Here is a 14,632-nt window from a genome sequence, read left to right as displayed (position 1 = left end):
GAGGAGCACGAGGGTGCAAATGAGCTACCAAATGGGAGAAGCAATACGGATGGAGCTAGAGGGCTAGCACATGAGATGAAAAGGGTGCTTGTGTAGCTAATAGGGGGTGCTAGCTCATGAGGGCACTACGAGAGTACATTCTGTTCACAGAGGAGCTCTTGATAGTATTCGTAAGTGCCTAAGAAGAAAAAATACATTGGGTTTTAAATAAGATAAGTATTAACTCATAGAAGATAGCCCCTTTAAAAACTTCTCAAGTAAGTTAAATCTACTAAAGAGACATAAATTTGTGGTCTCTTAGAAAACCTCAAATAGGTAGAATTTTTGTCATGCGTTACCAAACTAAGCTATTTTATTGGCTAGTAAGATTATTCATAATGTCGATAATAAGATGAACTAATTTATAAAGTTTTACAGTTAAGATTAAAAAAAAATACTAGAAAAAGAATAGATTTACATGTCCCACTCTAATACCATGTTAAATATTACAGATACACAAGATACAAGATTTAGGCATAAATAAAGATGGCTATAATGTGTACATCAAATGAGACATAAGCTATCTAGCACTTTAACACTAGGTTGGTAACCTAACAGGACATAAAAGTGTCCTTTCAGGGTTTTGAAAAAAACCTCCAAAACCATAGTAGATCCACTCAATTTGTAAAATCCTTTCATGAGGTTATAGTTCAAGGCCTACTAAACATGGAAAAAATAAGAAACTTGTAAAATTTCTCATCTTTTGGTCACACCAAGCCTCCAAAGTTGATGGACCAGTGAATTTTCATCAAAACAATCATTTCTTACGTTTTGTTGCATAAAAATAAGATTAGGGATTTTTGTAGGACTTGAGATAAATTCCCTAGTTAACTTCAATGGGTTGGTGATCAGAACATATGATTGCTTCTCACTCACTATTTTTTGTTTTGCCAAAAGAAATAGGTACAAAAAGTTTGAATTTTTACCATTCTGCAAACCTATCATCAAAGTTTCTATAGCCACGCTCAATACAAATAATATATGCATGTTTTCTTAGTTCCCTATTGTCCTTTATGTTCATAAGGAGCCATGGAGCATGTCAAAAGAATAATACATCTCTTACCAAGGGGAATCTTGGGGACAAAGATGAAGTGTTAAATACAGCAAACATGAAAATACTGGGTTCAACATTATGAGTTGTAGAATCCCATAGAAACTATTCAATATCTAGTCAAATTTGATCCTTATGACTAGATATGGTTACTACCTACAAAATGCATGTAGTTGTCACAAGAAACTAACAATATTGAAAAAGCTATACTTGATATACTAAAATGTTTCGTTTTCTTCTATAATTGAAAAAATCAACCATCGTTGTGTACTATGCAAAATAGGGTATTAGGTGCCCCAAAACTCAAGGAATGTTAGCTTTATGTTACAATATGCGACATAGAAAATCAAAAATGCATTTGGATATCATGAAATCCACCAAAAAAATCATAGAAGAGCTAAAAATTGGCTAAAAGATAGGATTTGAAAATTTTTATAATTTGGTCATAACTTACAACTTTAATATTTATTTCTCCCTAGAAGCATCAGGACATGTTGAGGACTACTAAAGATAGTTCTCTAGCATTATAGACCTCACAAACATAAATTCTAGAGTGGTATAGTTGCAAAAAGTTGAAAAAAGCCAAAAACAGGATCCGTTTTTTCACACAGTTTAGGTTGTGAAATGTTGTGCAAGGACAATGTTAAAAATGGAATTGATATTCCAAAAAAATGTCGAGTTTTTTTCAGCTCATGAGAAAACTTTCTAGATAGACAGCACCTCAAAATCCATTTTGAAACTCTTGACATAATTCAAGGAAAATGGTCACTTAACAGGACATAAAAGCGTCCCATTACCAACCTAGTGTTAAAGAGATACTAAAGAGAGAGTAGAAATGAGGCTACTGTGGTGATAGTTCTTGTATTTTCTAGCTTGTACCAATGATAATATTGGTGAGAAGTCACCATGTGGAGAAGGGTCTTGCATCAAGAAGAGTTGGTACTAGTTCAAGGGCTATATATAAAAGTATCCTATACATAGGATGGAGTGTAGTAATTTTCTAGACTCTATGGATTAAGGGATGAGATCTCAAGGAGCACTTGGGGGCCATAATCATGGAGATGCAATTGGTATTACATTGCAATCAAAGCATGCTAATGTCAAAGGAGAAGAAAAACATAAAGCAAGCATAGAAGCATGGAGTTGTATCCGATCTAAGTTGCATTTATACGCCTGTATATGAAACCATATTTGAGCATCGAGTACACTCACATCCAAGGTTGACTCTACTCTGTGGGGCGACATCGAAGACTTTGGCATCACCATCACAACTAATATAGATCTACACTCTGCCTATCACATAAAACATGAAAAATGTGAGTTAATGAGTGCGAAAGATTGTAAGCATGCAAGAGGGAGGTCAAAGAGATGTCAATCTTCCAAAACACAATGCCACACATCCACTGGTAGTTATATGTATGTGGCATTGTTTGTGAAAATACATCCACTATGTACCACTTCCACATTTCATATCATAACAGCAACGAGCTGTTCTAAGTTGTAGCATGCACACACCTAGGAGCTTGTCTCGGGTTTTGTATAATATGCTTTTATATGTTTGTATTTCCATATAAAACAAAGATCAAGCAAAACATAGTTTGATTGAACATAATTTGATCAAAAAATTATCTTTTGTAACTACTATTAAACAAGCGACCATATGGCTTGAAGTTTCATTGTTAGCAAAGACCACTACACCTTCTTAGGAAGTAGATGGTGAGCTACAAATAAAGAAATATAATAAACCAGTTTATCTATAAGAAAATTTTAAAGATAAAGTTAGTTTTGAGATAAATCTCAAAGACTATCAAATAATTTTAGAAAAATCTTAAGGATTGATGTAGTCTTTAAGAAAATAATGAACTACTCTTAAAAATGTTTCTGATTTGAGAGAGGTTTTAAAGAGAACTAATAACCAATAAAAAATTTAAATATTGGTTCAATATTTGAGAATCCAATATTGGTTCAATATTTGAGAATCCAAAGAATAGACTATTTTAAGAGAAATGCCAGTTAACACTAGTTTGGTATCAAAACAAGAAATATAAGTGTCTAAGTTTAAGAAAAATGCTACGCAAACTCTAGAAAGCATCTTCGGAAATCCTCTTGTAAGAATAGTGTATGCTAGCCAAAGTACCCATTAAAACTATATATAGTCACTTTTGTATGCAGGCTCATGGATAACCACTCTCTATGTTTATTGTCATCCCTTTGTGGCCACCCCATGTCTCCACCTCCTCCCTCGCTTGCTTTGAACTAATTGTCTCCACCATCGCCAACCCTCTACTATCGGCTACACCTATGACCCTTAGCAACTACTACAACTCATTTACTAATTTATTGAGAAGATAGAGAAAGATAAGAACAAAGAGATGATATGCAGAGAGTGCAATCCCAAAGTGTGTAGAATGCGTACACATGATGGTGGTATATATATAGAGGGGACCCAATGCTATTTTTGGAGTAGCTTCATGTATAAGATCATCAATCCCGTTCAAACAAGGGTCCCTAATTGTGGATGGAGAAACCCTTGGCAGCTCAAGGGAAAAACCCACAACTCTATATATAGCCACTGTTATATTAGTATATTGTTCAATTTACAAAAATGGTTTATAAGGAGCTACATCACTCCTACTACATACAATGATGGCCTCAAAGGCTCAATACGATAATCTGATTCAATCTTCAAATACTTCAAGGAATAAATTGGATCATCTTTAGCTTTGATGAATGTACACCATCTCTAAGATATTTCACTTTGTCGCTGAGTTGTGCATAATCTGTCAATATCACAAAAGCAAAGAGCATAAGATAGAAATCATACCAATGTTAGAGAAATACATGGACATAATATTTCTGGAGACGGTGTGCAACACCTCAAAATTGATTCACACAAAATATATTAAATCAAAATTAAACCCATGAATATATTATACAATTTTCTTAATAAAATACATGTAATATGTGCACATATACACAAAGCCGATACACAAATTTGACCATGGAGATCTTTTATTTCTATGAACTCTATCCAACATAATATAAAATAATGAATAATAAATCATTATGAAACAATAATCATAAATTATCATAGAACAACACAATGTAATAATAGTCATGTTATTCATAATAAATGATAACAAATCATCATGAAATAACATTCATCATGGAATAACATTACAGCATTATGAACACCCATGAAATAATAAATATAGTAAATACAATATATCATGAAATAATTACATGACATCATGCAACAAGCATCTAAATCATTGTGAATCAATGTGAAAGAGTTTCATGAAATAATGAAGAAACTCCATAGAGCAATACCTCTTTCAATCATAACAAATTATCATAAAATAATACCATGGCACAATAAAATAATTGAGTTTTACCAAACACCGAGCAAAGTTTTCCAAGCAACCTATAGTCCGAGCGAGTCTCTTAATTGGTGAGCCTCCTATATAATACCATTATGCTTTTACGGCGCTTCCCATCAGTCTATGTAAACATTTTGTTGGTAAGGTCACACAAGGCCTCCCTCTAAGTCCCATCCATTGCAACATTTGTAGTTCGTGACGGCTTACCTTTGTAAGATTGTGAGCTACAATTAGTCCTACACATTGTTAACAAAAATTTGAGATGTAGTGTATTTCTAACTAGCTAAACTTAAGAAATCCAAAGGCTAGATTTGGGCTTTCAATTAACAAAACATTTAAATTTTACAAGCGCTAGTGTAAAGTCAAGTAATGCTTCAAATTTAACCTTAAATTGGGAGGATTTCAAACATTATTTATAAAATATGGTGGTGTAATTTATTTTCCATGGCCTAAATTGAGAAATCTTGGATGGACTTGAGCTTACCCTTGAAAAAAGTGCTTAAAATTTAAGAGTTTTAGTGTAAAAATAGGAAAATGCTTCAAATTTTAACTTAAAACTTAGAGATTTTCAAGTGTCCCTTTTCTATATCAATGGGGAACGTCCTTCTTTTGACCCTACAATTTTGAAGTATGCCTTTTTTCACATTGGTTGTTTTTTTTTTTGGGAAAATTATAGAACTTCCACAATAGTTTTAATGAAAATTATCTTTAGGAGCGTGCATCGGCTTCAACATGACTCGAGAAAAGCTAGGTTCAGTTTATCCAAAGCCCCCTCAAGCGTGCTTTGAGAGGGGGGGGGGGGCTAAAACATAAGGGAGAAGGTTAGTGAAACCTTCTCAAATTTTTGCCCAAAAGGCTTTAAGCGTGTTCACTTCAGCTACAAAAGAAAAAGAATAAGTTGTATTTACGTTGAGGACGCTTATATATATATATATATAAAGAGTGCAGGATTCAGTGAGACTCCATATTCAAACATTTTTTCAAAGTAATTGTCCAATGGCAAGAGGCTAGACAAATTAGAATGCTTTAGAATTCTTCAATCTAGATAACGTACACTCTGTGTGTGCGTGTGTGTTTTATCATGTGCCTCGAGAGGCGGTCACAAGATGCGGTCGCAACAAATTTGCACACTATCAAGTTACGGTAGAACGTGAGGCGATGTCCCCCTCACAAAAAAAAAACTCTTACAAGTTACATCCTCAAGTTTAAATAACGCTACTAGTGTCAAGTTGTGTGGCTTTAATTCTATTGGTTTTCGTCCTCAAATCTTAAATCAAACGGGTTCTTCTATTCTTTTATGCTAGGCGTATTGAGTTACTATCGTCCTTATGTGAATAGGAGCTCAAACCTTTAATCAAAAAGGTTCTTTTATTCTTTTATGCTAGGCGTATTGAGTTACTATCATCCTTATGTTAATAGGAGCTCAAACCTTTATTCAAACAAGTTCTTTTATTCTCTTATGCTAGGCATATTGAGTTACTACGGCCCTTGTGTGAAGAGAAGGGTGGAATGTAGTGCTTGAGAAAAGTGTGCCTCAACTTAACCATATAATAGAGAAGGAGAAAATCCACTTGAAAAGTTTAAGAAAATGTAGTTAAGTTGCAAAAAATATAGGTTGAATTTCCTTTACTCGAACACTGGTGGAATGCAAGGATAGGGAACCTTGTCTGAAATGGACTCTCCTTGCGCTCAAAGTTGGCGGCCTCCACATGCGTTGCCAAAACTTCCCGGCACACTCTTGTTGCAATTCATCTTCCCCAACGATTTGTATTTGGCAGCATTTCTGTCGCAACACATGGCTGCCATCTAAACTGCCTTCAAGGGTGCACGCCGACGTGTGGAGAGAGAGAGAGAGAGAGGGCTCTCATGGCGGTTTGTATTCGGCAACTTTTTTGCCGCAACACCTGACTGCCATTTTAATTGCACCATCTAAAGTATCTTCCAGGGTGCACGCCGACGCGCAGTGGTAGAGAGAGAAAGAACGGAGGAGGCGGCATTGGGCAAGCAGAACAAGAAGAAATAGAGCAAGGGAAAGAAAAAGGAGAAGGTCCACAATATTATGCTTTTGTTTGATGAGGTTACTTATGATAAGCTTCTTTCTGAGGTTCCAAAGTACAAACTTATTAGCCCATCCATCCTATCAGATCGACTAAGGATGAATGGTGGGTCACTTTCTCGCAAAGCTATTAGGGACTTGATGGCCATAGGCACCATATTTAGACTTGTAGCTGCCCATACATACAAAATTCATTTCCTTGAATTTGCTAAGAGGAATTTTTAGCAAATAAGGTTATCTTTTTGGGTTTTTGCACTATTTTTCTCTATTTTGGGGTAGAATTTCTCCTTTTCCTCTTGCTCTCAACCAGCATTTTTGAAATTGAAAACAGCACGATATTAAGCTGAGACACATTTTTCCAAAACATTGCTGCTCATACAAATCAACAAAATTTTTTTACTAGTTCCTCTATGGAGATTTTAACTTTGTCAGTCTTGAGAGGCAAAGGTTACTGGCAGGATTTTTCTTTGAATTTTGAATGGAGATGGTTTTGCCTAAAAAGAGAGACAAGAAGAAGAAGAAGAGAATTTTAACGTCGTAGGAAACTATCCAAGAGACCTTAAATATCTATTCGACGAGGAGAGTTGAACTCAAGACCTGATATTCAAGTGGGAAATGGCATAACCAATCTACCACGCTTGGGTGATTGAAAAGCTATACCATTTTCCTCTTTTTATTAGCGCGCACACACCCACACACACCCCCTGAAAAGAAGAGAATTTTAACGTCGTAGGAAACTATCCCAAGAGACCTTAAAGGTCTATCCGACGAGGAGAGTTGAACATGCCCTTGAATTGCTATAAAGTGCGAGAGAGAGAGAGAGAGAGAGAGAGAGAGAGAGAGAGAGAGAGAGAGAGAGAGAGAGAGAGAGAGAGAGAGAGAGAACCTACCTTGAACGAGTGCTAAAAAAAAACCTAGGTTTACTGTAATCACACCTATAAATTTTAAAATATACCTCTAAATTTTATATTTGAAGGTGAGAAAACCTACAAAATTTCAAAAAAATTAGTGTAATTCGTTGTAAAAACCTTCAAATCTTATCAATTTAAATTTTACTTTTGTTGTTTCACATACGTAGTAGGTCGTACCCATCTTGAAATTTCTCATTTATAGGAATCTTGCAAGATCCAGTGTGGAAAGGTGAGTCCATGTTGCCGGTAGGGACAGCCTCAAGCGCGGGTTAGCGATCGGAGCAAGAGCATGCGTTGGAGCAGGACACATTAGGCGAAGATGCAGGGGGAGCCGTGGTGTATTCTGTTTTTTTATTAAATAAAAAACTTCTACAGAGCGGCTTCAAAGGGCGGTTGAGTGGCTACTCGATCTAGCACAGATTCAATCACACGTATGTGCGCTCGTTCGAGAACCATGTTTGACTTTTGCAATGCCCCAAGATTCCTGTTGTGTAAACTTAGTAGCAAAAGGACTATGCAGAGATTCCATTGAATGAAACCGAAGATGAGCCATTACGTTACGTAGTAGGTCTGCTAAGTTTTTGGAAAAAAGCTGTTTTCGAGCACTGCCTTGAACTGCCGTAAAGTGCGCGTGCCTACGCGCGGTACTAGAGAGAGAGAGAGAGAGAGAGAGAGAGAGAGAGAGAGAGAGAGAGAGAGAGAGAGAGAGAGAAAGAGAGAGAGAGAGAGAGAGAGAGAGAGAGAGAGAGAAAGAGAGAGAGAGAGAGAGAGAGAGAGAGCACGCGGCCCGTTGCTGCTCTTCCCATTGATTGCCTTATAGCGCCCCCCCCATAGACCCGCCACAAGCGATTCTAGAGGAGTTAAAGCATCACTTACCCATAGGTTGGTTTTGCAGTTCCATGAAAGAAGCCGTCTCCTGAGGCGCATCTAGGCTAGGGACCCTCCAGAGGTCGTGATTGAACGTCAACGTGTCGTCTCTGTGTGTGTGTATTTAAATATTGCAGTCGTCGCTGCAGCGTGCACTCGAGTTGGTGTGCTACTTAATTAGTCATGAGGATCAGCATCGATATCGATCACAGTGGGTCATGTGATTGAGCTGTCAAAATCATGGCTTGGGGCAGCCTGCTAGTGGTGTATATGGTTTGTGTCCCGCTAATATCCGGCAATCTCTACACAAGCAGCTCTAGTAGTCGAGGCCGTCAATTAGACGAGGGTTTGGAGAGGCCAAAGGGTATGATGAATTGCGGGACTGCATGCAAGAGCGAGTGTGTGGAAGCTTTCAAGCTTTCTGTGGAGGTGAACGTGACCTCTGGCTGGTCTAGTGTTGAACCTTGCTAGGTGTGTAGGGGAGTGCAGAACTGGCACCAAGAAGATTGCCAATTATGGAGCCTAGTCCGCTTGCCAAGCACTGGACTTGCAAGGGAGCCTTTCTCATCAGTGGGCCTCTCCAAATGCAACAGTACCAGCCTTCAAGATCTAGAGCTCTCCTCCAACTTCTTCTCTGATCGTCTCCCTTCTGACTTGTGCCTCTGCTTTCCCTATCTCAATGAGCTCGGCCTCTCCCACAACAACTTCTATGGCCCCATTCCCTCCTCCCTTCAGGACTGCCTCTACCTCAACTCTCTCAATTTGCAAGGCAACCGTTTCAGTGGACCAATCCCCTCAACCTGCAGCACCTCAATCTCTCCAGCAATTCCCTCTCAGGGCGCATCCCTCCCTCCTTTTAGCCGTCAACTCCTCACCGTCTGTGTTGTAATTTAGAGTAGGGAGATAATGTTGTAGTTTAGAGTAGGGAGATAACTTTCATTTAAATGTATTGGAGCACTCAGAGATTGAGGCACGCGTGCGTGTGCGCACACACTCACACAGAGAGAGACGACACGTTGACGTTCAATCACGCACTCCAGAAGCCTATGTGTTTGCTGTATGGAATTTTATGTTTTGGACACCCATGGATGCTTAATTGTTCTTGTGCAATAGATATAGAGTAGTAACAAGTGCATGCTACAGAGGTGCAGTTGGAGCTATGTTGGTATATGACATCACTGAAAGGCAAACACTTGACCATATTGTTCGATGGCTAGAAGAGCTTAGGAGTCATGCTGACAATAACATTGTGATTATGCTCGTTTGTAACAAAACTGTTCTAAGCAGCCTTAGGGCAGTTACGTCAGAGGATGCAAAGGAGTTTGCTGAGAAAGAAGGTTTGTTTTTTCTTGAGACATCAGCTTTGGAAGCTACTAATGTGGAAAGCGCATTCTTGATGGTGCTTTTAGAGATCTACAGGATAGTCAGTAAAAAGTCTTTGATTGCGAATGAAGAACATGGCAATGCCAAGGCGTCTTTGTTAACAGGTACCAAGATTGTCCTTCCAACCGAGGGCCAGCAAGTTCAGGTTGCAAAGAAGGGTTGTTGTGGGACAGTGTGGGTGATTGTTGAGGCAGACAGTAATTGTGTGCTGCAGCTATATCTCTATACATTTGTTGCCATTTTAAAGGGTTTTGCAGAGCAAAGCCCCTTGTTTTATATTGATTATGTCAACATAATCATGGAAATAATTTTTAAAAGAGGTTTGCTAACAGGCAAAGTCAAGGTATACCTCACTACTGTATCTAATTTAGTTCTAGCTTTATACAATGTGCAAATGGTGCAAAGTTAAGCATAATCTATATTAAGTTGTTTTGTTTGCCACTTTTCATCATGAATAGACATTTGCAGGAAAAATTGTGCCAATATCTTTGCTACCGTATCACTGGTCATACCTAGCTATCTAACTGCTACTTGGCATGGATATGGGTGGTTCTACTATTAGCCCCTCCCAACCATGAGAAATTTGATTTACGCTTATACATATTGTTTCACTAGAAGTCTGCGTTTCCTTCTGATTTATGGCTTGCAAGGTGCCACATTGATGATGGGATTTTGAAGTCAAATATGTTCTTAATCTTAGATATGAATCTAGTAAATTGTTTCTTATTTTTTCTATTTGGTGAGCATTGAAGGCTGACTTCTTCTGTTTGGTGAGATGCAAACGCCAAAACTCTGTCAGAGAGAGAGAGAGAGAGAGAGAACGTGATAGAGATAAAGACAGAGAGATTAGCGAGAGAGAGTATGCCTATCAACAGGAAAAAAGGCAAGGAGAAGTAGTCCAGTAACGTTGATTTTCAATCATCTCAAGGTTAAGCTGAGGTAGACCTTTCCCAAACATGGACCCAATAGAGGCGTGACATTGGAGGTAGGAGGACTATCGGCCTTTGTAGCCCTCGCACAAAAATGTACTTAGCTAAGTTTGCAAACGGCTGACATTTGTGTACGAGGGCTACAAAGGCCGATATTCCTCCTACCTCCAATGTCAAACCTAGCTAGCTAAGCAAAGACAAGACAATAGAAGCACATGATGTTGCCATACTTCACAATGTGGGAATAATAGGGGGAGGAATGATGGCTTCTTGTGACAAAATTACTCACCCTATCAATAGAGGCAATAATTTTGCGCCCAAACCAAACCTAGTTGTGTCAATCCAGTAGAATGTTATGATGTTTAAAAAAATAGAAAAACTAAGAGAATGAGGAGCTCTTTTTTGTAGGAGAATTTGTCAAAACCGTTTTGTTTTTGTTAGTGTGGATCTAACCTTGTGTTCTAATACTAATTTTTTTATTTATAGCTATTGTCCATGGACCCTACATTTGTAACTACACCTAAAACAGGAAAATTTATTCTTTTTGATGGGAGAGTTCTACCACTACTCTAAGAAAGAGGTTTTTAGCTTTACACAATTCAAATTGGTCTAAAATTGAGAAAGAGGTTTTTAGAATGGACACAATTAAAAGTGTTTGTAAGACTCGTGCTTGTGCAAAATTACTAGTATCTTTATAATTGTTTATTTTAGTCCTTATGTTATTGTAGTCCATAGCAAAGATTTTTATTTTACAATCATCACTAGCTCATTAAACTTGCATATTAGAGGACTTGCAACTTATAGACAATCGTCACAACTTGTAATAGCACTATATATCTTTCTATTGACATGTCACAAAGTTTCAATTTTGGGCATTGCTAGCTTAGTGTCTACTTATTAGTGATTGTATATATATAAGCTACAACAAAATATTGAAATCACGTGAAAAATAACACCTCTACGCGCTCCCTTGGTTTGTGTGCTAAAAATTAAGAGAGCTCCTTGCTTTTTTGTTATTGTAGCTTGCTCTTTTCTCGGTTTAGAGATTGCTCGGAAAATCTTGCTCGGAGTTAGGGATCCTTCAAAATAATTAGATAGAAAAAATTTCATAACATCATAACAAATCATCAAGAACAACATCATCATAACGAATTATCATGAAACAACACCATGAAATAAAAATTTTCTCGATGATGAATGAATGTTCATGGAATAATATTATGACATCATGGAAAAAATCCATGAATTAATAGATATCTCAAACATAACAAAGTATCATGAAATTAGATAACGAAACAATATTATGACATCTAATTTCATGGTGGCGTCCACGGTTCTCACCACCCGGCCGGGACTCACTCCCATTCAATCCCATTTCTAGGACACTGAATGAACCCAAGCTCAAATCATAGACCAACAATTATCAGTTCTAGCCAAAAAGGACCATCCCCCATTGTATCCCATACGTAAACACCTACGGTGGCCTTTTCCAAACATGTAAGACAAAGTCCACACTCAAATCTTCTATGTTATGCTAGGGCTATCCACGTTAAATCTTCTTGGTAAAGTTTTTAGTCCTAGTTGAAATTTAGAGTGAGTTCCTTGAGTTTTAATCTCTTAGTTCCTATTTCCTTTTAATGTCTACTCAAAGAAGACCTTAAGAAATACAAAGAGTCTCTTAAGAGTTGAAGATTTTGTTTCGACGTAAGTTTCAAGTTAACCCCGTCTTGGGTGAATCCCATTTGTATTCTATTGCATCATTTGCCATCCATGGGGCATCTGCATGAAAGCGATGGGAGTTTTATGTTCAAGCAACATGGTCATGAAATCCGTGAAGCTATCCCCTTACTCCTCCCTTCTTCCTAGTTGCAAAACTAACTTGAAAATAGAAAAACTTGAAATGAACAATGCATGTGCTCTACGCAATGACCTTTTCTTAAGTGTGTACTATGAGTAGTAAACTCTAAGATTTAGAATGCATCAACTTGTGATTTTTAAGACAAATAATCTAAAACTTCCTTTGATTGATTGTGCAATATTAAATGATAATTTATGCAAGAGTTGATGCTTGATTGTGTAAGAGTAGAACCTTGTAAAATGAATGGTAATGCAAGAGTGAAAATGCGACATTCCTAAGAATGGACATGTTAATGTCGTGAGAAATGCACATGCAATGAAGTACAAATGATTTAGAAGTTCTTCTTTGAAATAAGATTTAGGCATACCTCGCTACCATGGAGAGGATTATTTTTATAGCTAGGAGAGGTTTAAGGATTAGGGGTGTTCCAATTGACAAGAGGGAAGGGAGGGATAACCTTACTTGGAAGGGAAATCCTCTTTCAAATAATCTCCATTTGTGACATGGTTAGTTGTTTGGCATTTTGTGTATCCAAGAATCTCATAAGAACCATAGAAGTCAAGTTAAATCCCTTTGTTTTGCTTTTGCAATTGGACAATTTTATGGATGACATCACAAATCATTTGTTTTTTCATCTAAGCTGGTGGCACTAGATGCGGGTTGTACAACATCTAACCAACCCACATGGTATGTGTAGCATGTATATAGGTTAGTCAAAGTTTTAGTTTGTAGGTCATATTCCAAATTTTCATTGAGAATTACCACTTCTAGGATTAGTGTGTTGGAGGTTTCCCTTGAAGTGGATGCATTGTGGCTCTCTACGGTTTGCCTCTTAGTGATTGCTAATTTGGGAGAAGTTGATTGATTGACTAGTATGGCTACTTTCCTATGGGCCTTTGCCTTCATTGTTTGACATAGTTCTCATACAAGCTCAATAGATGCAGAAGGTGTGTCACCTCCTTATGTCATTGTCAAAGATGCAATCTCGTGCTATAGATGCAATCTTGTGCTATAGTGAAGAGGGAGCTAACCTCTGCTACGCGACCGCCTTGCCGCTGCCATATTGGCACCAATGCTCTCTGTGTGTCTGTGTGTGTGTGTGTGTGTGTGTGTGTGTGTGTGTGTGTGTGTGTGTGTGTGTGTGTGTGTGCGTTGCACACACTCATACTCAAAGGCAGCAAGAGGATAAGAGGAGAGATAAGGAGAGTAGGAGTACTTTGCATTAGTACCTTGATAATGCCCCAAAAACTAGGTTACAGTGGCTTTTATGTGGATCATTTTGTTCACATTCAAGCGCCTACACTTGGCCCATCAAAACATGTTATCCTTGTTTGTTTACTCTTGTGGTGCGCCTCTTATGGATGATCACCCAATGAATGTTCATGCACATACGAGACCGACAAGCCCGGACCATGATTAAAAATACAAAAAATAATAAGAATAATGTCATGGGTTAATAGGTTGAGAAAAAAAACAACGTTTACTCTCATCAATCTTGGTCTAGCTTATCTACTCCATCATTTGGATCTTACTAAGATGACAAATGAGGTGGAAGGGGAATCCAAGAACCTTCTTTCTATCTTTTTACCCAAAACTCCTTTCACCTCTCACCATCTCTCTATGTCTCTCAAACACTTACAAAGTGAAGATTAAGACACTTCCTTGCTACAAACACATAGATGTAAACATAAAACTATACATAGTAGGTTTTTGCATGCAGAGATTAGGTTAGAGAACAGGTTAGAGAACGAGAGTAGAGAATCACACAACAATTCACCTAATTCTATCCCTTAAAGTGTATGTCACACTCTACACTTGAGTATTTGATATATTATTAAAAAGTAACACTAGTGCCAAAAATTGAGGGGGCCCTCTTTCGACAAAAAATTTACATGAAACCATAACAGTTGGTTTCCACATAATTGAAAAATAGTCTTTGATTTGACCGTGCAAAAATGAGACGTTGTCTGCTTTATTGAACCAAATATAAAAGCTCATGAATGCTAATAAATGAGCAAAGTCTTGACTTTTCAGTCGCTTCCTCAACTTCCAGAATTGCAATCTACATAGATATCAATCTCAAATGAGTTAACTACTAATCAAACAATACAACAACAAAGTAATTAGCCATTATAAAGCCCATCTATGCCATCTTGTT

General features: G+C 37.6%; 1 protein-coding gene across 1 annotated transcript; it reads left to right on the top strand.

Annotated features, from left to right (window-relative positions):
* Positions 1 to 9,463: 9,463 nt before the first annotated feature.
* Positions 9,464 to 10,096, top strand: LOC147421410 (ras-related protein RABA4c-like). The gene is made up of 2 exons (XM_086503259.1): positions 9,464 to 9,641; positions 9,714 to 10,096. Exons 1-2 carry the CDS (start codon positions 9,464 to 9,466, stop codon positions 10,094 to 10,096), a joined length of 561 nt encoding a protein of 186 aa, XP_086359385.1.
* Positions 10,097 to 14,632: the final 4,536 nt, after the last annotated feature.

This window comes from Adiantum capillus-veneris, chromosome 27, assembly GCF_014529385.1.
Source record: "Adiantum capillus-veneris isolate H3 chromosome 27, ASM1452938v2, whole genome shotgun sequence".
Lineage (NCBI taxonomy): Eukaryota > Viridiplantae > Streptophyta > Polypodiopsida > Polypodiales > Pteridaceae > Adiantum > Adiantum capillus-veneris.
This window is presented reverse-complemented; position numbering and strand designations above follow the sequence as displayed.